The sequence below is a fragment of the Nycticebus coucang genome, chromosome X (genome assembly GCF_027406575.1).
Source record: "Nycticebus coucang isolate mNycCou1 chromosome X, mNycCou1.pri, whole genome shotgun sequence".
NCBI classification, from domain to species: domain Eukaryota; kingdom Metazoa; phylum Chordata; class Mammalia; order Primates; family Lorisidae; genus Nycticebus; species Nycticebus coucang.
Genome location: NC_069804.1, coordinates 129,576,617 through 129,604,318, shown reverse-complemented (window position 1 = coordinate 129,604,318; position 27,702 = coordinate 129,576,617). Strand labels below are relative to the sequence as shown.

Below are 27,702 nucleotides of genomic sequence, written 5' to 3'. Positions count from 1 at the left end.
TCATGCTATTTGCAACATCATGGATGGAACTGGAGAACATTATGTTGAATGAAATAAACCAAGCACAGAAAGAAAAATCTCATATGTTCTTATTTGTATGGGGGATTGAAACATTAAAAAAATTGATCTCATGGAGAATGACAATTATCATAGGCTGGGAAGGATAGTAGGGAGTGGGGATAAAGAGATAGTTCATGGGTGTAAAAATATAGTTAGAATGCATAATATAACAAAGTGACTATAATCAACAATAGGTTAGGGTATACTTTAGAATAATTAAAAGTGCTAACACAAAGAAATGTTAAATGCCTAAGGTGATGGATATCCCAATTACTCTGATTTGATTAAATCACATTATATGCCTATATCAAGCATCACATGTACCCTACAAAGATGTATAACTATTATTATGTACCTGTAATAATTTAAGATAAAAATATTTTTTAAATGTATATACTCAAAAAAAAAAAAAAAAAACCACCAGCCCTGGTGTATGTGGCTGACGCCATAACCACTGAGCTACGGGCACCAAGCCAAGGGAAGCACTTTGGTATGAAAAACATTTAGGCCCATGGTCTAGCAGATCTGGGTGTGTCCTGGCTTCACAGCCTACACACTCCATGACCTACTCCAAGTCACTTAAAAACTTTCTAAGCCTGTTTCTTTTCTGTAAAAGGAGATAATAGCTGTCTTGCAGAGTTAAAACATGAAAACTAAATTCATAATGTGTAAATCACCTAGCACTCTGTTAAGTTCTTGTAGGAAATACAGAGGGACATTTATATATGAACAGAAAAGTAATAAAGGAAAAAGAGACAGGACGCTCAGAGTGCTCTTTTTACCCACTCAGGAAGGGATATTGGATTCACCATTCCCCCAAAACTTCCCCCTTCACGCCAGCAGCACCACCATCCCCTTAAGGAGTGGGGTTTCTGCACAGTCCGGTACAATTAAGAGGTTCAAGGTTGCCTGTGTTTCACTGCGGGGAATTTTTTGTGTCTTGTGTCGGTTCCAAGTGAGCAAACTATGAATATTGCCTAGTTAGATATTGGTGATGCAAGAAATTAGCTACTTTCCCCCCCTAGTTATAAAGTGGTTGGAATTTTTAAATGTAAATTGTTTTGTACTAATTGACCTAATTTGCTCATAAAATGCCTTTTAAAGGTCAGAGAGTTATTAAGTGTACTAATGTTCTGAGGTTGGTACCCTTCCAGAGACAGAGAGAGGACAAGCTTCTTGCCGTCCCCCACTGTTTGAAGTCTTTGCACTCAACATAATTGGCCTTGGACATGTTTTTCCGTGACCCTTGGACAGTTTTAGTGAAGCCTCCTATAATATAGCACCTTGTTTCCTCTATTTGCCAAAGTAATTAGGGTTAAAAGTCTAAGTTTCCCCGTGAATATGCAAATCAGATGTTGGCATTCTGATATCTTCAGCTTTTTTTTAATTGAAAATACATTTTTTAAATTTATAATGACTCTTCTAAATAAGAAGGCACAACCATTGTGGTAAACAAAACTTTGCATTCACACACGATGGAGCTGTTCTTATTATCAACAGGTTTGAGTGGGGTTTGTTATTTTAGAAATGTCTCAATGTCTCCTTGAGCTTGTGTCAGTTCCAAGTGAGCAAACTGTATGACAGACTCTTTGAAACCTTTTTTATGTGCAATTCTTTAAAATTTGTATCAAAGTTGAAATGACCTTTAAGAGTTCTATTTCTACCTTTGCTTTAAGCATCTAGGGAGCTGTGTCACAGACTGGATCACTGGAGACAGTTACTGGTTTCAATGTTAAGAACAGTATTTGGTATAGCATGCAAAGCACAGATCCTATACCAGTCGTTCTCTCCTTGTTTACACACTGAAATCACCTGTGGAGGTTTAAGACTCAATGATGTCATGGTCCCACAGCAGGGAAAAATGGTAACCAGGATTAGGCCAAATACAAAGCTCTATGCAGGGGTCCTCAAACTTTTTAAACAGAGGTCCAGTTCACTGTCCCTCAGACCGTTGGAGGGCTGGACTGTAGTTTAAAAAAAAAAACAACTATGAACAAATTCCTATGCACACTGCACATATCTTATTTTGAAGTAAAAAAAAACAAAACGGGAACAAATACAATCACACCACCTCATGTGGCCCCTGCTCTATGGCAAGCCCCTTGAATACAGTCCAGGCTGAAAACACTTCTTCATCAACCCTCTTCAATCCTGTTTGTTTCACAAGTGAAGAAAGCACTATCACTCAGCACCTTTCTCTCTTTTGTCTAAAAAATCGTGAGTAACACTGTCAATGTCTAGTTGAAATCTTGGTGTGCTTTAAGTCACGGTCTGGTTTACCTGTGCAGTAACACTATCAGAACAAATGACATCGGTTTGGCATACACCTCCATGATATGCCATTTTCTTTTTCAATTTTACTTCTTCTGAAAATGGAGTATATTATTAAGATGTGCTAGCTGCTGTCTAGCAGATATTGGTGCATAATAAAACCATCAGCCTGACTGCTCTTGATTAGGAGTGCATTACCTATATGGCCAGGGAGAAGAGAGGGCAGAAATCTAAATTCAGACCTATTGTGTACACTCAAGGCTTCCTACTCCCCTTTGCTCCACATTTAAAGCATTGCACAAATGTTATTTATTCTTATTTTTTATTATGGGAACAGGGGAATTCTAGTTAGCTTGTGTGTCTAGGGAAGAGAGGTATAAGTAAAATAAGAGCATCTCTAGCAACTGAAAAACCTCAACGAAGGGCCAAACTGCTTCTAGCTCCCTCCAGCCACTGGAACCTGTGCTATGGATTGGAATGTCTGGGTTTGGTGGTGCATGCTCATTTGGAATTAAAATCAGACATAAACTTCCTGAGTGCCAGAGAAGCAAGCATACTTTGCTAGCACTCAGTCAATATTGTTTTGAATGTATTTCAGGAAGAGCTGGGAGCATTTCCTTCTTTTTTCCGTCAGCCACTATGGAACAGCGAGGTTTATTGATGGTTTGTTGACACTCCTACTTTGAAGTTAAACCTATGCCTAAAAGGAGGGGTGAGTTGGGAGAATGACAACTAAAATAATTGTAGGACAGTAACAGCATTTCTTTTTAATCAGAAAAGAAAATATTGCCTGTCAAAAGATGGACAGCTCTTAAGAATCATTGGTTGTCAGGAATTCAGCATAGGAAAAATGGGACTTAGCCATAGGAAAGCTGCAAGTCTCATTTAGATCATAATTCAGAAACAGACAGCTGAAACTGGTAAGTTATGACCCAGAGGACAGCCAAAGGAGAAATTGATTCCATAACAAACTAAAATCAAAGAGCTCCCGACTAAGTAAAGAATGAAAGGAAGTTTTAAAACGTGGTGACTGGGGACCACTGTTGGCCAGGACTGATACTTCCTTATCCTAGCATTATTTTGTCATTTACCAGGGTCCTTGTAGTATGGCTTGGGAATAAGCCAAAAACGAATATGCCTGTTGCCCTAACAGGTACTTGTAACTAAGTAGTTAAATCCCTCAAAATCAAAGTTCATTCTAAAAGAGACAAATTATGGAGTATAACCAAGTGCCTTTGCCCGCTGAAATATGCCCACTTGCGTGTTTTATCCTATGCCTTTTGAATCTGATTTTGCCAATGAGAAATGACTTTACCAAGAAAATCAGAGTTTCCTTGATAATGAAGTTCATTTCTGACCTCTTTTGTCATTTTAACTTCCCACACTTCTAACGGGGTTGCAACATCATTGTAGAAAATTCCTTTTGCATTCTAGTAAAAGGATACTCTGAGATGCCTTCCATGAGCCTCTGCAGAGGAAGTTAAATTGATTAAGTCAGTCTTAGCTCTGTAGTTGGGACGGTCAGAGGTAGTTCTAACGTTATTCCAAGAATCAAGCTGATCTTTTTGTTGTAGTCGGCTTGTTTCAGGTGGCAAAATTCATCAACACTCTTAATTTAAGAGGGGCCGGTGAATATGAGGGAACTAGAGAAGGAGATTTCTAGTGTCTCTCGGCTGTGTACATTATGTGAATAGAAAAGCGGACTGTACTCCCAGGTCCGCCCATCAGAAATGCCATAACCTTGTGTAGGTTACTCTTCTTGCTAAGCTTTCATTTTCTTATGGCTACAAAGGAGTGGACTTTGACTAGATTAGGGTTTTTCAGTGGACTCTACAAAGCCCTAGAGTTCCATGGAATTGCTTGGGGTGTTGAAAGAATTTCCAAGAGGGAAGTCACCTGGGTAGGGATCTTGGTTCTACCAAAATAATTCCTCTTTAATTTGTTTTCTATATTGAGCTGTCACATAAGGTTCCCTTAAATAAAAGGGAAAACGCAGAGGTCCCTTATTCTGATTCTATGTGCTTTGACTATAGATAGGGTACAGCCTTCCCTACTTTATCCAAAGGGCCATGGATTGTGTGTGTTGTGTTTAGACTGCTTCTGGAGGGGTGATCTTCAGAAAGCACCTCAAAGACATCTCTCTCGTCACCTCTGGACTAAATCTGTATCCTGTAGAATGGAAAGATCCCCCTTTTCCTACCAAGCAATGATACTCAATCTGATGATAATCTTGGGAAGCCAGTGAAGAGCACTGCAGTGATTTAGCTGTTGCAAAGACACATGGTCTACACTCTGGGGGTTGATGGAAAGAATTGTATGTTATTATGGATAGAGCTGTCCAGCTGATGTACTGCACATAAAATAGAAATCGCAATTCGCTTATGTGAGCAGTCCTGTATGTTTCAGAGATCATCCCCAGACAGCCTATATTGATCCTAATATAGTCATTTGGAGAAACCCCGAAGAATCAGAGTTAGTTCCTTCTTGCACTAATATTCTACAGTGAGACATGAACAAATGTACACTGTTAAATGGTATCTTGAAACTAGAAGTTTGTTGTGAGTTGAAGAGAAAGTGGGAAGTGAGGAAGTTGATATACCAAATGTAGACAGTGTTTTGAGACATTTTGTATGAGAAGAACCACAGAAATGGAGCAGTAGCAGAATGGGATCTAGGAGCCAAGGTCCCCTTGACCTCCCAGGCCTTCTAGCCTTTTACCTGTTTTCATTTCTCCTTCTCTTCATTCCACCAACCACCTTCTTTCTCTCTCATTGTCCTTTCGCCCTTGTCCTTGCCCTACTTCTGCTCCCTTTGCTTCTGACAGCTTTTTTCCTCTACCTCTTTTCCCATTTTGCTTTTTTCCTATCTCTATGCCTACCCCATCCCCACTTCCAAATCCCCTATAGTTCCAAACTTTGGATACTGCTTGGACTACTCAGGATTGCTTCGTGAGCACCAGTAGCCTACTCCACATTTCTTAACAAGCTTTATTATTCAGGCTGTGTCTGTGGCTCAAGGAGTAGGGCACCGGCCCCATATACCAGGAGGTGGTGGGTTCAAACCCAGCCCCAGCCAAAAACTGCCAAAAAACAAAAATGAGCATTATTATTCTGAGAATGAGCGCATGTATTGTCTAAGTCATCTGGTATTTATTTCATGGCATTCGTCAGTCCTTTATGCTTGAAAGGGGCAGTCTCAAGCTAGGCGAACACCTAATCAGTCAGCACTACCTAATTACCTTTTACTATCAACCTATAAGGGAATAGATGTATAGTAGGTTCATTTAAATGGCTTCTTAAAGATTAAACAAGAAAACGCTAACAGCTAAGCCCCTCTAATAATTTGGTGACAGATGAGCTATTCTGTGCAAGACAAGCAGGAAACTAAATTTAAACCACATTGCTTATTCAGGCATCACACTGGACTGTTGTGTTGTATGAGTCAAAGCATAGAATACAGTGTTTGTTGTAATGTAGTGATTTCTTTTTGCAGATTTGGTCCCATTTACTATCTACTTAGAAAAAAGAAATATCAGGGCCTTTCATGAAATCCATAAATACTTCAGAGGCAGCCATACACTTGGGCCTTTAACCTCTGAAATCTCAGGTCGTGACTAAAAGTCATAAGGTGTCAAATCACGTGTTGCAAAATCTCTCTCATAAAACGCTCAAACTTGGCTGAAAATTCTAAAATGAGAAAGAAACCAGGATAATAGTAGATTGAAGCAACACAAGAAGCATATAAAACCTCAACATAGGGCTGGATGCAGTGGCTCATGCCTGCTGTAATCCTAGCACTCTGGGAGGCCAAGGCGGGTGGATTTCTTGAGCGCTCAAGTTCAAGAACAGTCTGAGCAAAAGCGAGACCGCCGTCTCTACTAAAAATAGAAAAACTGGGGCAAGAAGATTGCTTGAGCCCGAGTTGGAAGTTGCTGTGAGCTATGATGCCACAGCACTTTACCCAAGGTGCCAATTTGACACTCTGTCTCAAGAAAGAAAAAAACTCAGCGTAGATATTTACAGGTAGCCCTCTATATTCATGGGTGCCAAACCTGTGGATTCAACCAACCACACAGTCAAAAATATTTGGAAAAAATAATGGTTGCATTTGTGCTAAATATGCACAGCCTATTTTTTCTTCTCACTATTCCCCCCTACACAACCATCACGTGCCATGTAATGTTTCACTCAACAATGAACCAAATATACAGCAGTGGTCCCATAAGATTATAATGGAGCTAGAAAATTACTATGCCTGGTGACATCTGAAGTCCTAGTGCAACACATTTACTCTTGTGTTTGTGGTGATGCTGGTATAAACAAACCTCCCCAAGAAAAGCCTTGGGCAGGTCCTTCTTGGTATTGCATTGTTATCACCGCAAATGATAGCTTCAAGCACCTTATTATCTCCGAAGACCTTCCAGCAAGATAAGATGTACAGGTGGAAGTCAGTGAGCTGGATGGTCTTGAACCTGTGTAGGCCTAGGCTAAGGTGTGTGTTTATTTCTTAGTTGTTAAAAAAGGGTTTAAAAAGTAAAAGAAAACAGTTTTAATACAGAAAAAGTTTGTAGAATGAGGCTATAAAAAATATTTTTGCACAGCTATACATGTATTTGTTTTAAGCTAAATGTTATTACAAAAGAGTCAAACTTTAAAAAAAAATTAAAGTTTATAAAGTAAAAAGTAACAATAAGCTAAGGTGAATTTACTATTGAAGAAATAAATTTTTTTATTAATTTAGTATAGCCTATGTACAGTGTTGATAAAGTCAACAGTAGTGCATAGTAATGCATGTAGTGCATAGTAATGACCTAGGCCTTCACTTTCACTCACCAATCACTCACTCAGCAGAGCAACTTCATTCATAGTCATTGTCCTATATAAGTGTACCATTTTAAAAATCTTTTATACTGTATTTTCACCATACCTTTTCTATATTCAAACTCATTCAGATACACAAATACTTACATTATGTTCCAATTGCCTACATATTCAGCATAGTAATGTATTGTGTGGGTTTGTAGCCTAGGAGCAATAGGCCATACCATACAGCCTAGGTGTGTAGTAGCCTATGATGTTCACACAATGATGAAATAATCTGTGCATTTCTCAGAATTCATTTCCCATTGTTAAGGAACACATAACTGTATTTATATAGCATTTATATTGTATTAGTATTATAAGTCATCTAGAGATTTAAAGTATAGGGGAGGATATACATAGGATATATGCAAATACTGTACCATTTTATATGTAATATAAGGGATTTGAGCATCTCTAGGCTTTGGTATCCATAGGGGGTCCTGGAACCAAGGGACAAATGTATGTGTACTATACTATATGGGAAATACTGTATGGTACCCTTCTATTCCTCTAACTGGGTATCTACCCTTGTTCCCCACTTCCAAACTGGTGGAAAATAATTGACCTGGAGGTGCCCCACATCCTCTGTAGAGGTAGAAGTGGATCAAATAAGTCAGTTGCTCATGCTTAATGTAATTTATTTCTGGAAGAGACCTTATTTGCCTGTGCTGGGAGAACTCCTACCCCAGAGAATGGGAAAAATGAGAGGTGGTATCGTGCAGTGGTCAAGGGCATGAACTCTGAACCCATACACTCTTGATTCAAATATTGATTCTCCCATTACCAGTTATGTGACTTTGGGCAAGCTATTATTTTTAACCCTACAGTCCTCAGTTTCTCCATCTGTCAATTGGAAATCATAAGAGTCCACTTCAGGGGCTACTGCACAGATTATACAAGGTAATAATAATCTTTCAATAAATGCTTCCCATGAATATAATATTTGTAAAGGTATTGAAATATAGATGAATAGCCCTCTTGCTTTTATAGTTCAGTTGCATTATATGTTAAATAGACTCCTATGGCCCAGGGTGGAGCCCACTCACCATGCATAATACAATTTCCATGGCAAAATGTGTTTTGTGTCCCAAGTATTCAGCCTACAAAGAAATTCTTGTGCCACACTCTATCCTCTTTGTAAAGTGAGTCTTTATACTGGCACCAGGACCTCTCATGGTTGCTTACAGATTTCCATGTAAGTCCCTTGGTTTGTTTTCTAAAGTCTTCACCTAAATTTTATAAGCTGTTATAATGAACTGAATTCATAAACGAAAGCTTTTTTTAATTAAATGGTTAGTCCTGTTGCAAAACTGCCTTAATGAAAATTTATTGAATACATTTGGATTGTTTTGGTACTTCTTTGGAGAAATGTGGTAACTTCTATGATTACTGCTTTGATCTTTTTTAACTGAGGAAATTGCTAGTAAGCTAAATTGAATTATTCCTTCAACTGGGTAAACTGCCTTTCTTTTCATGTTTAAATTCAGTTGTACATCATGATCAATGAAAACTTCAATGTTTGTGTGTCATTATCGAGATACTGTAGACTTGTTATGAAAAATTCTGGAAGATCAGAAACTTCTAGGTAAGGTGTCTATCACAATGAAGAAAGCCACCATTTTTTGTCCAAATGTATCTGGAACATTTTAGAAAGGTCAGTAGGTGAGGGGTCCCCTATTGCCTCACTTTAGGAAGGAGATGGATCTTGTTGAATGATCTAACAGATGAATAAAAAACACCCTCTCTGTTCAAAATCAGCCAGAGAAGATAAATTTGTAAACTGTGTTTCCAGCTCCAGAGAGCATGAGTTCTGTTCTCTTGCTCTGGGGGGTTGCCTGCATCAGATGCACTGTGGTAATCTTTCTGGGTTTTTTTTTTTTTTTCTTTTCAGTTTCCCTCTGTTTCATGGCATCCCCTTACCTATACTGTTCATGGAGCTCTCTCCTTTCTCCCACATTAAGCAATGGGTAATCAGAAGTCAAAACATGCCAGTCTGTTCAACTCAGAAAAGTTGCTTTTTTTCCTCATTTTTTGTGTATCTTCTTAGATTTTTTTTTTTTTTGTAGAGACAGAGTCTCACTTTATGGCCCTCAGTAGAGTGTCGTGGCCTCACACAGCTCACAGCAACCTCCAACTCCTGGGCCTAAGCGATTCTCTTGCCTCAGCCTCCCGAGTAGGTAGCTGGGACTACAGGCGCCCGCCATAATGCCCAGCTAGTTTTTGGTTGCCATTTGGCCGGGGCCGGGTTTGAACCCGTCACCCTCGGTATATGGGGCCGGTGCCTTACCGACTGAGCCACAGGTGCCGCCCTCTTCTTAGATTTTTAATAGGTCACTTGTTATATCCCCAGCTCACGTAAATTTATACATTTTTGGCTCTCATTTCATTCAGCAACAACAAAAATTTATTGAGCACCTAGTTTGAGAAAACGGCCGTAGATGATTATAACACTGTTCTGACCTTCCATAGACTCACAGTACAGGAGGGAAGACAGACCTTTAAACAAATAGCAAATATTCAATGTAGAAATACAGTGTAAAAATAGATGCGTAAACTGAGGGCTATGGGAGCTCAAAGACGGAAATACCTAACTCCATCTGCAGGCTGACTAAATAGTTTGCTTGGGACTGAGAGACGCAAACCTTCGGTGCTAAAACCCAGGACAGTCTCCAGAAAAACAGGGTGCTTTGTTACCATATCTCCCTGAGACAAATGGAAAAGACTGTAAGGAGGAGAAAACATTTGAACTAGAGTTTGAAAAGAAAGTGGGAACTTACCAGGCATTTAAGGGAGATGAGGATAGCATGTTACGCAGCTATGAAAAGGCATTTTCTACTCAGAGAATGATGAACAAATTGGTGTAAGTAATATATGAGCTTTGACGAGTATGTATATGTGTAGGGGTCGGGACAGAAGGGCAAGCAAACATGAGAGCAGATGGGCCGGGACCAGCTTTATATGCCATGCTGAAGAATCTTTACAATGTCCCATAGATCAATGGTTTTCACACAGCTATAGCAATCTCCTGGTTCCAGCGAAACCTTGCTTGGAAGCATAAATAAATAAAGAGCAAAATTTCTTTCATTGAGATAGATATGTGTGGGTACAGGGTTCCAGAGTCTCTACTCTCTTTCTCTCCCTCCTCTTTTCCCTCTTAGCTGCTCCTAAGGGGAGTTTGGGGAAGCACGCTTTGCAAACCACATAGGCAGACCATGAGGGGCCACCCGGAATTTTAAAGCAGAAGAGTGAATGACATGATGAGATATCTGTGATGAAATAAGATTGTTAAGGAGGATGGACTAAAGAATAAAAAGGCTTGAGTGAGGAAAACCAATTAGCAGGCTATTAAAACCTTGTAACTGAGAGAAGCCTGATCTTAAAGACAATGGGGCTAGAGAGACGTGGACAGATGTGAAAGGCATCTCTAAGGGTGGCATTAACACAACCTAGGAGACCATTACAGTAAGGGGGGGATTCAACCAGCTTATTTTCTTTGCTCAGTAACTCATAAAACCAACATGTAATCACTCATGCTTAGATCTGTTTCCTTCATCTCAGATTTGACTTTGCTTGTAAAAACTCTTTTTTTGCTTCCATTGTTATGTTGGCTTCAACTGTATTTCCCTCTCATTAGCAAAGCAATAGATAGCAATTTTCTTTTTTACCAAGATAGTCTCCAGCCTACACACAGGATGTGTTCCAAAAGTTCATTTTTAAGTTAATTATTTGGAACTCAGAGTGCATTTTCCCATGGAAGTGGCATTATACATTGTGATTAGCTTCCCAGGCCAGTCCACAAAGGCCAGTTTAGCCCATCATTTAACTAAAAGTGTGGATTTTTGCAATGGAAATTAGTTGGAAATGGTACTGTTGCAATTAAAATGAAAACAATAGTTGCAAAAGAAATAGTCTGAATTTTTGTTTCCCTCAAAGGGTAGGGCTTGATGAAAAGCCAGTTTAATCCCAGGAGGACAAAGAGAAATGGATGAGGATTTTTGTGTCAATTGGACAGCTGGCTTTTTTAATTTATTTTTAAAATCATATTTTAGAGGTTTTAAAGTAATAAAATCAAATGTGTTCATCATAGAAAATCTGGAAAATTGAAAAATGTATTTAAAAAAATTAAGTCACCAATAATCCCACCACCCAGGGAGAACCACTGTTAACATATTGGTTTGTGTCAACCTTTTACTTAGTGCATGCAGTCCAATAACAGTAATTATGATGCATTTTAAAATGATGAATTATTGTGCAGCCCTTAAAATGATATTCAAGAGGGATTTATTAAACATCAGAACATATTTGTGATACAGTGTTGCGTATAGGGCAGCCTTGCATCTGGTATATTTTTGGGGTGAGAGAACATAAGCAGATCAATACTAATCAACCAGGGGTTGTAGGCTGTTAAACTACCAACCAAGATCCCCTCACATCAGTCCCATACCTCCCACCAAAAACCAGTCTTTTTGTAGGAGTTCTGAAGTGGACACGTGTGTTCTTTGAAGTGCTGTAGAGGGTTCGTAACACTGGCTCCTTATTACTTCTGATCTTCTTTCAAATTACAAGGCTTTCTTCTCCCTTGATGCACTGTATCAGTAGCACTACTCAGGCTTACCAACCATGATTAAGGTCATTTTTTTGACTCATAAATGGAATGGAAAAAGAGGCATACATTTCCTGATGTAACCAGGCATGGATTGCAGAGATGAGAAGGATCTGGGTAGAGAAGATATGTCTGCACTTGTATATTGAGCTAAGAATAGGGGGGGGAAGGTGAGGAAATAGTCTAGCAGGCATGCAAATATAGGGATAGTAGAAAAGGCAGGCAGAAAAGAGGTGTGTTTGTTTAGGACTTGGCTACACAGCAGGAAAAAGATGATGTGGAGGGGGAAGCTACAGCCAGCGAAAATAAGAGTTATAAGATGAGGCAGCAAATGTAATTTGCAACAACCTATTTTCTTTTATTAAGGGAGCAAAGATGGTTTGTGAGGACAGGTATTTCAAGCACTAATCATTTAAGAACCAAGATGTTCTGTTTGAAATTAATTTAATGTATCTTTTTTTTTTTTTTTAAGAGACAGTCTCACTTTATCACCTTTGGTAGAGTGCAATGGCATCACAGCTCACAGCAACCTCCAACTCCTGGGTTTAGGCTATTCTCTTACCTCAGCCTCCCAAGCAGCTGGGACTACAGGCGCCCGCCACAACACCCAGCTATTTTTTTTGTTGTTGCTGTTTGGCCGGGGCTGGGTTTGAACCCACCACCCTTGGTATATGGGGCCAGCGCCCTACTCACTGAGCCACAGGCATGAAATTAATTTACTGTATCTACTATGATTGTGTACCAGTTGATTTCCTAAAAGCAGTTTTTATGTCCCTTTTCCATCCCTTTTTCTTTTAGTCAACACTAGATTTGCCACTGGCCTATGAATTCCTAATAGCGCTATCTGCATTTGCTGTTTATCAAGGAAATCATTGAAAGTTACAAAGGAATGAGAGGTGGGGGAAAGGAAATTGCTCACTTGTCCGGGTGTATTTACATATTGGTTTTTAAGTGTACAGTATTAGAAGGGGGGAAAAATCCAAAGTTTCATTACACTCTGTAGAAGCATATGGCATGTAATTCTCACACATCACTATAGAAAAGAATCTCCTTCTATGGAATTCTGTCTCTTACATTTGGTGTATATGTGATTCAGAGATTCTGAGTTATTAAGTGTAGGGTGGGCTGTAGGTCCTCAGTCAGTGGTTCTCAATGTTGGCTGTAAATTGGAATTATCCAGAGAGCTTTAAAACACTGGTGCCTGGGTTCCAGAGATTTTTGCTTAATTGTTCTGGGAGTGCGAACTGGGCAGGGGGACTTTTAATATCTCCCCAGGTGATTCTAATGTGCAGACATGTCTGAGAACCTCTAGTTTAAACCCATTGCTTAATTACCTGGGTAGATTAAACCATTTGTTCTGAAATTGTGGTCAGGCATCAGCAGAGCACTTTGCCCAGATTTACTGAATCAAAAACTCTGTGGGAAGCTCAGGAGCCTAGATGATTCTGATACATGCTATAAGTTAACAGCTTCTAGATTAAAGAGTCTTTCATGCTGTATAGTATTCCATGGTATATATATACCATAATTTATTAATCCACTCATGGGTCGATGGGCACTTGGGCTTCTTCCATGACTTGGAAATTATGAATTGAGCTGTGGTGGGATCACACCTATGGAGTGTATTGCAAGGTTACATACAAGTCAAAGCTATCAAGTATAGAACACAAATGTCTTAACACTGTGATTAAGTAAATGAGGTGAAAGCTATGTTAATTAGTAGGATGTAAGCACTCCAATTTGTACAATAATCAACACATTGAATCCTACAAAGGTATAAACGTATTCATGATCTATGTATATATGACTTAATAAAAAAAAAGAAGGGCTATTATCAAAAAGATAGAAAATAAATGCTGATGAGGATGAAAAGGAAGGAAAATACTTGTATCCTGTTGTTGGGAATGTAAATTAGGATGTCCTCTATGGAGAATAGTATGGAGGATCCTTTAAAAAGTTACAAACTGAACTACCATATGAACCTAAAATCCCACTGTTGAGTAAACATCCAAAAGAAAGGAGCTAACTGCAAAAAAAAAAAAAAAAAAGTCTTTCATGACCCTTTCTAAAGTATGCCTGTGGGGTTTGCTAGAAAGGTGAAGAGATGTCTTCACCGGCTGATGAAAACTATTTCACAGGGCAGAGTCTGTGGCTCAGTGGGTAGGGCGCCGGCCCCACATACCAAGGGTGGCAGGTTCGAACACAGCCCCAGCCAAACTGCAACCAAAAAATAGCCAGGTGTTGTGGTGGGCACATGCAGTCCCAGCTACTTGCAGGTGGAGGTGAGGCTGAGGCAAGAGAATTGCCTAAGCCCAGGAGTTAGAGGTTGCTGTGAGCTGTAACGCCACGGCACTCTACCAAGGGCAATAAAGTGAAACTGTCTCTGGGAAAAAAAAAAAAGAAGAAGAAATATTTGTAACAATGATATTAGAAGCTATGGTAAAGAAAGGGAAAAGGGGATGATGATTTGCTACAAAGCCCAAGCTAGTATGGGAGTGAGCATGTCTTCATAAAAGTTAGGGAGTTGGTTACATGGCAGCACCTACAGGAAAACTCCTACTTACCCTTTCAAACCCTTTTTAAATGCCATCCTCTATGAAGCTTCCTCTCAGCTCTAGTGTAAATTGCTTCAGCCTTGTGTTTATTTAGCACTTACTACATTCTTCTATTAGCTTTTATCTAGCTGTATTGTAGCTCTCTATAAGTCTTTGTCCCCCAATAAATTGTGTGATCTTTAATAGCAAATCACTATCTTATTTATCCTTGGATTTCTAGTGTCTAATATAACACCTGGTACATAGTAAATGCTCTAGTCTTATTTGCTTAGGGAAGACATCAGGAATGGCCAGCTTTATTGACCATCAAGAACCTTCTAAAGATGAATTTACCTTTGTAAATTAATCATGGCCTTGGGTCCCACTCTCTGACTTGAAGGCTAGGGACCTTGATTCTTTCAGCACACTCTGAGGTGACATCTCTTAGTGACCTTATACCACAAAGAGCCAAAGATGTATATACAATTATTAACAAATTATTATACCATAATAATTGTCAGGTGCCAGGACTAGTACTGTCAACTTTTCTCACATTTCCTCTCACTGTAGGTAGACCTTCATGGGAAATCTAATTAATAGGGACACAGCTGACCCAGAACTAAAGGGTGTGAGTCCTTGGGTCCCACAGGTGGCCTCTCATCCAAGCTCTGCCATCTGATAGGTCTTTGTACTTCTCTAATTCCATCCACTCTCTTCACCCTATGTCTTCTCACAAATATTCTTCAAACAACGTAAGCACTTAGTAAATTACAATCATCTTTCCATTGAGCCTTTCCGAGGTTATACTCAGCTCAACATGATTGGATGTATGTGTGTTCTCCAACTCTTAAGAGCAGTGGTTCTCAAACTTCCTAATACCACAATGTATTTTCATTGTTAAAAAGGGGTCTCAACCCACAGGTTGAGAACCACTGCTTTAGAGTAACAGATTTCTAGGCAATCCTTTGGTTTAATTTCCTAGGTTCTCAGTCACACTTTTCATTATTTACAGATTTTTACTGGCTTAAATCTTAGAGGATAACTTTATTTCAAAGTCTTTTGGATATGAGACACCTTATTATCACCTCAGTTATTACCAAGAATTTTAGACCACAGGCACATAACTATAAGCATGCATCTAATACATGATTAATTGACTTGTTGCCTACCTTCTGAGAAGTTGGTAGTTAAATCTATAAATCTCTTTTGTTCTTCCGGAAGTCTTATTTTTCAAGGCAGAAAAAAACATCACTTATAGGAGTTATAGAAACTTTGAAATATATGTGAATGTCATTCTCTAAAATAGAATTTTGAAGACCCAGAAGAACCCGGATTTGTGCCTTTTGTGCCAACCCATGATCCTAATATATGTGTGCTGAATAGATATTTTTTCATTTTTTTTTCCTGTAGGCATTATATCTGATAGCCACTAATGGAACCCCAGAGCTCCAGAATCCTGAGAGACTGTCAGCTGTATTCCGTGACTTTTTAAATCGCTGTCTTGAGATGGATGTGGATAGGCGAGGATCTGCCAAGGAGCTTTTGCAGGTGAAAATAAAATAGCACAATTACCAAGAGACTCATTCTATTGAACTTTTCCATCTTAATGTTTGACAGTAAGAGAGCTCCATCAAGCAATGTCTAGTTAGAGTTGGGCTATTACCATTGAATTTTAGACCACAGGCACATAACTATAAGCATGCATCTAATACATGATTAATTGACTTGTTGCCTACCTTCTGAGAAGTTGGTAGTTAAATCTATAAATCTCTTTTGTTCTTCCGGAAGTCTTATTTTTCAAGGCAATAAAAAAAATATGTGGCCTTCTGGTGTTGCTATTTTGTTCTAAACTTTTTACTTGTGCCCCTAGATGTTATATGCAGATGCTCTTGACCAGAGGTAATTCTCTACATAACTATGCTGTTATTTCCATGCCATTTGCTACTCTAATGCTTTATGGGTCAAAGCCTCTTTACTTGTGATGCCAAAATGGCAGTCACTTGTTTGCCCAGATGAGTACCATTCTGTGGCGAGTACCTCTATAACCATTTTTCCTTTTCACGGATCTCAGAGATTAGTACATGTGATGAGAAATCATACTTATTATCTAACACATTTATTACATAAATTATCTCATTTAATTCTTACAACAATTCTATAGGGTAGATGTTATTATCCCATTTTACAAATGTGGAAATTAAGGCTCACACAGGTCTCGAGTGGCAAAGCTAGGATTTGAGCCTCAGATTGTCTGACTTTCTACCACACATCTGACATAAACCAATTTAGAAAAAAAGATTCAGTGATTTGATAACATAGTACATACCCAGGATTACTAGGTTCACTGCTAGAACTGTTCATCAAGAGACTTATATCAAGTTCAGTGATAGGTAAGAACAATGACCACTTGTTCTCTCTATGACTTTGAACACACAAGTCAATTAAAGAAAAGATGCTCCACATGGTTGTACAGAGCATTAGCCATAAATTCAATTTGCTCTAGCCTGTCCCCCTCAATGAAAAATCTATTCCTATTGCATCTGATTTCCCTTTGAAGACAGAGAGCCATAGCAGGCAAAAAATAAAATCTCCCCTTCCATCCAGGTTTAATATAAAAGACACAAAGTGACATAAGCAATCAATGTAACCTGGTTCTTTGTACCCTCAATGAATCCCCAACAATAAATAATAAATAAATAAATAAAATATCCCATCCCAACTGAGATTACACCTAGGATAAACCTACGTGGAGGAATTAAGAGATTACACCTTCTCTTTTCTGCTGCCTCTGAACATTTCACAGGTTGTCATAGGGCCCTGGAATGTCAAATCTTGAATGGCCCTTTGTTAGTCTTCTAATTTACTGAGCCTCAGATCACAGATGAAAACCTGAACTTTTGAGTTCTTCCACATCTTTCCACCTCTCCAGCTACCCCACATACACATCCTGATATGCATTCTTGTTGTGCCTTCTTCCAAGGATGGGTGAAGGTATATAGCTTCTGTTAATGTAGTTATATAGCCAAGTAGATCATTGAATCATTTACCTAGTTGGTTCATTCTCCAACCAGTCAGATAATTGACACAAAACTATATTTTTAGTCTAAATTGAACAGTTTGTTGCATGTTTTTATATTATAGGTATAGGCAATAACCTGAAGTATATCTCCTTATGTCCATATAACTCCATTCTCTGACTATGTCTCTGACTATCATTTTCATCTTAAAGGTTAGAAAGGAGAGAAATGCACATTATCCATGTCTTCACTGGAAGACTGGAGAAAAGACACAGGTCTTGTATATTTGTGTGCCTTTCTGTGTGACCTAAGTCAGTTCAATGTCCATCAGTTATTATTCCCTGAGCAATTTCGATTTGCAAAGCATACATACAGTAGATGATACAGGCCTCTTAAATGCATGATTTCTACTCTGAAGAAGTTCACAGTCCACTTGGGTACAAGAAAAGATGATTAATGCAAACCTCTTTAGAGACTCATTCAAACTAAGTAGCTGTTCAAATAGTAAATGATGTGGTTGATTAGAGAGAAATACCTCTCTAGGCTAGGGTGATCAAGAAAATGTCTGCAAACGGGAAAGAGGTCTATTGAGTGTTGAAGGATAGATCAGTTTTAGACAGGTTGAAGAAAAGAGAGGAAGGGATTTCAAATGCAAATGTTATGGTATAACTAAAGGCATTAGGCAAGGTTTAAGGGAAAGGAACATAGAAAATGTAGCTGAAGTAAAGAAGCTGTAAGAGAAGATTGGAGGGCCTCGAACATGAAGCTGAAGAGTTGGGGCTATAGGCAGTGGGGAAATGCTGAAGATTTCTAAGGGACAAACATAATAAAAACTGTTCTTAGGAAGATTCATCTACTAGTATGCAATAAGGATTAGCAACAGGGAAAAAAATGTAAGCAGGGAGACTGGGGTGGGTATTATCATTTGGAATTAAATTGATTAGACCTGAACCAGGAAATGCAAGGAATAAATGTAAGACATTGAAAAGAAAGTACTTGGTAGCTAATTGCATGTAGAATGTAAGGGAGGGGAAGGCAGAAGTGGCTTTAGGGTATCAAACCAATAGTAGCTTTCAATGAAAGGATAAGTGATAGAAGATAATACAATGGCTAACATTTCTTGACCCTATGCAGTTTATAGAGAATACTGTCACTTACTACACTTAACCATTAGAATAAACAGAGGCAAGGATCAAACCTAAGTGCTCTGACCCCAGATCCGCTGTAGCTTACAGCACACAAAAGTCCTCTGTTTGGGAGACTTTAACATAACTTTTAAAATGTTGAATTGTAGGCTAGGCTCTGGTGGCTCACACCTGTAATCCTAGCACTCTGAAGGACTCCAGCGGGTAGATTGCCTATCAGGAGTTCCAGATCAGCCTGAGCAAGAGCAAGACCCCATATCCAAAAACTAGCCAGGCGTTGTGATCCCAGCTATTTGGGAGGCTGAGGCAAGAGAATTGCTTTGAGCCCAAGAGTTTGAGGTTGCTGTGAGCTATGATGCCAAGCACTCTACCAAGGGTGACAAAGTGAGACTATCTCAAATAAATAAATAAATAAATAAATAAATGTTGAATTGAAAGTGACAGAAAAACAGTGCAGAGGAAATATCCAGCAGGCAATTGGAGAACTAGGACCAGAGTTCAGGAGACAGATCACATCATACACTATGGATTTGAGACACATCCCATAAAGCTGATGATAGTTGAAACATGACAGGAGTGAGATCTGTAAGAAATTAAATTAGAAAAAGAACAAGATGATGAGAGCCAAGTTCTAGTATGAGGTAGGAAGAGGAAGTGAAACCAGGGAAGAAGATGGAATGAGGGTAGTCACCTGATTGTAGAAGAGACCCAAGAAAGGTGAATGTCACAGCCAATGAAACCAAAAGAGAAATGGCAGAGGCACAGCTATTGAGTTTAAGAGGAAGGAAGCCATTGGTTTCAGGATAAAGTTCTTCAGTGGTGAAGGAAGATATCTTTCCAAGCATGGGAGCTGCTCCAGATAAATTCATCACTTTAAGAGAATCAGAAACTGAGACCATTGCAAACACAGTGAGATTTTACAAGAGTTTCTAGCTTTGCCCATCAGCTTCCAGAAGATTTCATGACACCGAACCAAAGACAAAAAAAAAAAACACATCTTAAAAGACAAAAAGCTGGCACCACGGTTAACGAAATGATGTTCAAATGAGTGTTCAAATATATTTTAATAAAAAGGGCTGCTTGAAAATGTAAAGTCATATACTTGGAGAAAAGAATTCCAGTGATTTCTCTCTTTTTTTTTTTTCCTTCCTCTTATAGCATCCATTTTTAAAATTAGCCAAGCCTCTCTCCAGCCTGACTCCTCTGATCATCGCTGCAAAGGAAGCGATTAAGAACAGCAGCCGCTAGGACTGCAAGCCTTACCCCTCACCATCTCCCTCATGAGTAAGACTGAAATCAAACTCTGCTGCAAGAAAGATGAAAGAAAAGACAGTCGAAAGGGGTGGGGGTTCTTTACCTTTAAAATGAATAGAAACTTCTGATAAGCCTTTTTCCTACTCCCTCAGATTATGTAATTTATTTGTAAGCCTGAATCGCAGCCCACACAGGGCAGCAATGTTGAAGTGGCCATAAAGTGGTCACTTCCACCGTGAAGCGAAAGAGCCAGTAGTGAATCCCCTCATTTTGTGCATTCACTTTGAAGAAAAAAAGTTTCTCAAAGATGCACACTTCCTCTTCATAGTGTTGTGTTTGTTTTTAAGTTAGAGAGTAGTCCCTCTTGCATTCGAACCTCCTTCAAAACTCCTTACCCAATGTGATGTTTTTCACTTGCATTGTCATTAGCTGTCCAGAAAAAAAGATGTCAAAATGTTTTTTTTAAAAAAAAAAAAAAAGCAAAGAAAAAACCAAACAAGCAAACAACAACAACAGCAAAAAAAGAAAAAAAAAAAAAAAAAAAAGAGCAAGTACTGTGTGAACACGTGGAAGTCCATGCCCTAATAGAGTTGCAATTTTTTATTCTTCTATAGTGGTGGCTTGGTTTGTGAACCTATTTTTCTGCATTCGTATTGGAAAAGGTTTCTTTCAAGACATTTTCCAAAAGGAGAGAGGAGCTTGTATGGTCAGGAAGGGCTTTTCAAACTATATATCTAAATAAGCTCCACTGGTGAAATCCTGCCACATTTTCACCATGAGGCTTTAGAGGTAGTTGATCTGTCATTTATGTAAACCAGTTTGTTAATCTTCGTGATAACTAAAAGAAGGCAGATAACTGAAACTGTGGCGAGCCTGCATGGTGAGTCCAGTTTCTGAACCTTAGGGAATCGCGATAGGAGAAACCATGTCTAGACAAAGATGGAACTTTTCTGTAAGAGCCAAAAGTACAGTAAGATACAGGAGTAATACTGAAGCAAAGGTAAGGATATCTATTTACTTTAATCTTCTCCTGTGCTTATGGAACATATGGACTGTAAAATAGGCACATCAGGTGGAAATTGACCCATTTACCAACATTTCTATATGACAAATATTATTTGTTTTGACAATTTACACCATTTGTAAAAGATTTAGAGAACAGAGATGTAGTAAACATTAAACTCTGTAAGAAATTGGAGGTCAGTGAAAGATACAGCCCAATCAACATTTGGCTCTAAATACTTATTCCCATTTTCCCTACGTATCACCAATTTCTGTTTCAGGATATGGTGTGTTCATACTTAGTTCCTTGTGTGTTCATACTTAGTTCCTTGGACTCCTGAATATCAAAAGCATGTTGGTAAAGATCTTGAAATTCTCCAGTGGAAATAATTTTGGCTTGCAATCATATCCCAAGAAATATCAGTCCAACTGAATTCCTTTTGTGGCTTGTGGAAATTATCAAAAGTTGACTCTTATTTCACCATATGTCTATTAAAAATTCAACAGTTGACACTTCCTGAATCTTCCGAGAGTAGAAAAATAGCTGGAGGGTATCTATGTAGAAAAGGATATGCTTCTCTTTTGAGTGTATTGTCAGTTTTTGCAAAGTCTGGAAAGTTGTTTCTCTAAGCCTTTAAGAAGCTAACAATTTGTGCTGTAGAAGGCTTCTTGACTTGTAGTATGTGAAGATTCTGAATAGAACCTATCTACATTCAGCAAGAGGGGGAAAGAGGTCAATGGCATAGCATTCTTTCCTTCTCTGCCAAGGTACTTCCATCCATCTAACCATCCATCCATCCATTCCTTAAATTGAAATCACTTTCTTTAGAGTTTCAGCTAACCATGTGGTGCGCGTGTTTATATATAGGAGATGATGCCACTGGTAGATTATCTATTTTCCTATTATTTTCTTTGACTATAAAATTTGGAAGGGGCTTGAACCCTCTGACAATATCCACAGTGGGCTAGACCAACAAATGGGAAGGGAAATCAAATGATAATATTAATTTGAAACATACTATGTTAAGCTTTGCAAAAAAGTAACTGGGCCTGAATTTTTTAAAGCCACACTGCTGTAATGAGAGAGGCCTTAATTTTGATTTCATTGAACGTTAAGTTGTTTTTATTACGTTTTAACTGATAGTGCCGGAAAATTCAATACCTGGGATGCAAATACAATCCAGTACACTGGTGACTATACCCTGCCAGTAGAGGAAGCTGAAAACGTGGTTGGAAAGCCCTGCTCATCTGTTAGCATCCCTTCTATGTTACAAAGGCCTATTTGTCGTTATTTTGGAGACCCTGGAGCAGTGATCCTTCAGATCACTGTAAGCAGAGAAGTGACTTCTCTTTTATGCTTTCAGTTCAGCACATTAGCAATGAGGAGCCAGGTACTTTACCACCAATTTATACCAAGATTTGATGATAATATATTCCAGTAGGCATTACTCTTACAAATTTATATCTATGTAAATTTTCCACTGAGAACAGCTTCTAAAGCCCTTTCCCTGCATTGGAGAGTTATGTGTATTTCTAATAAGTATTAGAGAGAAACTGTTTCTCATGCCAAAATGATGCTGAAGGATTCACATTTGGTGCACTTGAACAACTTGGACTCCAGATGGTTAAGAATTGATTTCCTCTCTCTGCATTTTTTAATGTTGATTCTAAGATGTCCTGAGATCGGAATAGGGCAGTGGGAAAGTCAGGGAAGGGTGAGAAGCACAGTAGAGATTATTTATTTAAACAAGAAAGGAACACTAATGTTGTAGCAAGGATCCGGTGCGTTGTCATAATCCCGTGAGGAGTTATTTGGATGACACAATCGCTTGAAATCAGTCACCATGTTGGGTAATGACTTCGTTCTTGCTGATCTCGTCTAGTGTCATTGTAAATATTTGTGCGTCCATGTTCCATTTTGGCTACTGGATGGCCAAGTCATGTAAGAAGATTTAACTCAAGTATTTATTCTTTAATTGTGTTACTCAGATTTCTTTCAGGCTCGTGAACCGCACCTCGATGTTGAGTTTAACCACCTGATCCTCACATCTACCCCCTCCCCCGTGAAGCACATTCCATTGCTAAAAGAAAAAGAAATATGAAATTGCTTCCTGTTGTCTGTATAATTGTTTTGATAGTTTGAGATGTTTGTCTATAAAGGATATTTCTCAGCTCAAAGATCGTGTAAATAATTCTATTCCTTTGCTCAGTGGGTTGTTTATTACTAATGAGGCTGCCAGTTCTCAGAGAGGTTCTATAAAATCACTTTTGAATAGCATAAGCAGGGATTACAACTATGTAAAAATAAGTGTGTATATGGACAAAGACTGGGAACACGGATCGTTGAAATCAGTTGTATTAGGGTGGTGGGATTATGTGAAAATTTTCTTTCTTTTAAAATTTTTTTTTGGTGTTGTTGTAATATTGCTTTTTAATAAACAAACATCAGAAAGGGAACTATAGAAACATAGAAAAGATGCCAGAAGCAGATTCCTTCTGGCCAGAGCCCAGAGCATGCAGGGCACAGATATTTGCTAGTTACAATTATTCCATAGGCTTTATACTTGCCTGGGTGCTGAGGTTGGCACACGCTTGGATATGGCACGTGCTTTCTTAGGAGACTATTATGTATAAGTTAAAGCTAGGGAGATGCCACTATTAGAGCTCCAATTCCACTCTTTTGCTTTAAAACAGGCTGTCCTCTGCTTTGGTATGGCGCGCAGGTGTCCGTTTTGTGGTTACTTTGGATTAGAGGGGTGACCATTTCATTAGTCCCCTTGATAACATCTGTTGTAGGTGTCACCTTTCTGGGTGGTTTTAGCAGACTTTCAGGTTGAATTTTGAAAGACTAGAAGGCTGAAAATCTTTGTCTCCTACAATTTCCTTGTCCAACAGGATGTTACTGCATATTGTGCAGGTAGAATTCTTCTTTTAATGACCAATAGGCAAGTCCTACTGATTTCAATACAAGTTATGACTTGCAATTAAAAGCTGGCTCTGAAATTCTTAAGACAGACATGTAGGACTATTTCTGCCTATTGGCATTCAGTTACAGTCCTGTTAGTTTGGGCTTAAGATGGTCTCCGTGTGCTTTTTTGTTCTGCCTAATTATAGGTTGTATGCAGTAGTTGTGATTTTTAAAGAGGAAGGGAAACCATCTAACCAAAAGAGAGAAATTCCCTTGTAACTCACCAAAGAAACTTCAGGTGAGGACTTTAAAGATGAGGTAGTAGCCTCCAGTATGTTACTTAGTTTCATCAAAAGCAGACCTGATACCTAGTCAACTCACAGGCTTTTTATTGGCCATTCTCAATGTACAAATACTTTTTGGAGTCTTAACCCTGCCATCCCAGTTGAATTTTATGGTCCTTTTCTGAGCTACTTGCAGTTAATACTCAGTTAAAGAAAGGCATAGCCAGTGATGCAAGTATCTCCCAGTCTCTGAGCAAGAGGACTGAAATTCAGCATTCGTAAAATGACAGTCTAATGGGCCTGGGATTTTGAGTGAACTGAACACACAATTCTGAACATATATTTGCATGTGGACTGGGAAGGAAATAAATGGGACCTTGGAAATAACAGAAATGTTTTTCCTTTGAAAGAAGTTTTCATAAAAGATTTGTTTTCTGTTGGTTAGCTTTTATTTTTTTCACTCCTTCTCTGATCCATACTCCTTTAGTGACCAAATGAATATAACCCAATTTCCCATGAACTGGGAATCTTCGTTTCATATTAAATCATATCTAACTAAATCTGTACATGCGGGAGCTGAGCTATCACTTCCACCTGCACACCTTTGTGTACAAGTATACTTTACAACTTGTAGCATTTACTACCACTTAATTTGGTTGAACTTAAACTTATAGAACCTGGTTGGTGCCATCAGAGTCTCCTTTGGAAGCTGCCATCAGGTGAATGCTATCCCATAATACCAGTAATAAGGCAAGGATCCTGTTCACCTGGTTTAGTATTTAAGAGCAAATCAACAGCAGTTATAGAGAATAAATCAGATATAATGGAAGGAATACTAACCTAGATTCTAGTGTGGACATTATTACTAACTTGCTGTGTGACCTTGGGCAAGTCACTTCATCTTTTCAGGACTATTTCCTCTTCTGTGAAATAAGGGCATTAGACTAGATGATCTCCAAAGTCTTCCAAAAGCTCTAACATTCCAACCTGCTATACTGATGGAAAATATCACATGCTTAAGCCTGGGTTTCTTATGTTGCTGTTAAATGATAGAGTTATGGAAGACGATGAAAAAACTCAAGTAAATTAACTTAATGATACTAAGGTTTGTTGATAAAATGTATGGCAGCCTTCCGATTCATTCACAGTTGTTTTGTATTTGTTTTGATGTCCATTTTTTGTTGAGCATTCCCAGTTTTCATTTTCCATACAGTCTGTAAAGTCTGGTTTTCCCTACACTGTGGCCAGTATTTGCTACTAGAACAGAAAAACACTGTCACACTTCTAGAATAGAACTTTACTTGGGCCTCTCCTTTGGTATGAAGCAGTGCTGGGCTTTATAGAAGTTAATTTACAGATGGCACAAGATGACAGAACCAATGCATTTTAATGGCTGAGACGTACTAAGAGTTAACCTAACCACTTTGCAAGTTTCAGAGAAATGGAAATGTATTTACATACTATTAGCATTCAGAAATATTGACAAATTCACTTGTTGGGAACCAAAGATAACATTTCTGATAACAACTCCCACAGTGATTGGCCAGTTATATGAGTTCAGTACTGCAGAGAGGGTTAACTAGTAGTTAGTGGATGGTCACAATGCCCTGCCTACAGCAGAGTGCCAACCAGCCCTGAGTGTGAAATTCAAGTTCAATGTGTGTGCTTGTGTGTGGTGTGCTTTATGGACCCGCATATACTATGTTCATTAGTGATGATGAGGTCTTTCACAGAATCCTATGACTATTAATGGGGTCGAGTTCTAAATCTCAGTACATCAGCCAATAGGAGCCAGATCACAAGGGTACTGATGTCTACTGGGATTATACTCACAATATCCAGGAAAAAAAAAAAAGTTGAGGAGGATCTACATTTTCATCGTTTATCAGAATTGTATCTTATTTGGCTGTGCATTACTTTTGTTAAAATGTGTTATCTATAAACCATGTGTAGTGAAATTCTTCTGTAACTTTGGATTAAAGGTATTTATGGTCTTTGTTTGGTTGGTTTTTACGTAAGTTATTTCTTTGTAGACATGCTGATGGTATGGTTCCATCCTTTTAACCTCAGCATCTGATTTTTAAAGAATTTTTGTTTCAATATTGTTATTTTAATTGTGGTTGAAGCAATAGAAAATTGAAATATGGATTGTGCATGATGTGTCTTGAGTGTAAAAATATTGCAGTTTGAAACTTGGACCTAAAGTATTGCAAATAAAAATGACAAACATCAATGAGCTGGTCTTTCTCTGTCCTGTCACATTCATGCCCACCCTCTTGACATTGGCCATCTTACCTACTTCACAGGTTGGAGGTAGTGCTGTCACACAGGTATGGAAGCAAGAAAATGCCCAGCCTTGTGAGCAGTACAGAAAATGACCTGCAGATTCTGTTACTAAATGACTCAGATCTAGAGTCTCCATCTGGTTTTTATATGAAATAACTCAGAGAGGCAAATGCAAATACTCAGTGCAGTGCAAAAGCCTGGTAAATCTCACATGTAGATGAAGGAAAGCTGCCAAAAGAAATCATGTAATACTGGGCGGTGCCTGTGGCTCAAGGAGTAGGGTGCTGGCCCCATATACCGGGGGTGAAGGGTTCAAGCTTGGCCCTGGCCTAAACTGCAAAAAAAGAAGAAGAAGAAGAAGAAACTATATGTAATTAATTTGTTTATGATCATTTTTTTCTGCTTGGAAAATTCTGAATATGTATCAAGAATGGGGGAGTGGGGTGGTACCCATAGCTCAGTGGGTAGAGTGCCAGCCACATACACCTAGGGTGGTGGGTTCAAGCCTGGCCCAGGCCAGCTAAACAACAGTGATAACTACAACAAAAAAATAGCCAGGCATGGCAGGCACCTGTAGTCCCAGCTAGGTGGTAGGCAGAGGCAAGAGGATCGCTTAAGAAGAAGAAATCATATGTAATAAGTAATTTGTTTATGATCATTTTTTTTCTGCTTGGAAAATACTGAATAGTAAAGCTATCAGCATGTTTCATATCTGATATCAAGAATGGGGAGTGGTGTGGTACCCGTAGCTCAGTGGGTAGGGTGCCAGCCACATATACTCAGGGTATATGTCTGGAATAGCCACATCACTCCCTGGTGTAAGCAGAGCACTGGGTAGGGCACCTTGGTGACTTATTCGCTTTGCAGTTTTGTAGCAGATTACATTTTGTTTTCTATGCTTGACTGCAGAAAACCCTCCCATGGAATCAAACCATTCTGCTACATTTTTGGATTCATTATGATGGTTTCTTTGTCAATTCTGGACACCACAGTGAACCAAGGAACAAGTTTGGTCACCCTTTGCCCCCTACCCTAGAGGTCAATCTAGGATTGTTTTATACTGGCTCCATATTCTTCCAAGAAGCCGGCACTGGGCCAAAAAGGAAATCGGAAGTTTGGCCCCATTTTACATGTACTTTGATGTTTTACCTGGTGTACCCTGGTTTTATGTCCTAGAGAAAGGCATTCCCACAAAGTAAGAAGCAAAAATATATTATTGAGGGGAAATGAACAAAAGGTACATAGGGTTTTTCTGTCTTAGTTCTTACAATTACATGCGCTCTACAATTATCTCAACAAAATTTATATTAGGAAAACAGTGGACCTCATGGAGCTATTTAGTGACATTACAGAGCTCATGGTAATGACCAAGGGTAGATATCACACACCACCCCACTTCCGCTACCAAGTACCTTGATATCAAGAAGTTCCCAGGAAGGGGCGGCGCCTGTGGCTCAGTGAGCAGGGCGCCGGCCC

The 27,702-nt window shown here is 38.9% G+C and overlaps 1 protein-coding gene across 5 annotated transcripts in view; it reads left to right on the top strand.

The window, feature by feature from the left end:
* Window positions 1-26,173, top strand: part of PAK3 (p21 (RAC1) activated kinase 3) — a 290,487-nt gene extending 264,314 nt beyond the window's left edge. For all 5 annotated transcript variants that reach the window (XM_053580206.1, XM_053580203.1, XM_053580208.1 and 2 more), the window contains 2 exons: window positions 15,741-15,878; window positions 19,651-26,173. In XM_053580206.1, the coding sequence (XP_053436181.1) occupies window positions 15,741-15,878; window positions 19,651-19,740 (228 nt within the window). In that variant the 3' untranslated portion in view covers window positions 19,741-26,173. The remainder of the gene's footprint in view (window positions 1-15,740; window positions 15,879-19,650) is intronic.
* Window positions 26,174-27,702: the final 1,529 nt, after the last annotated feature.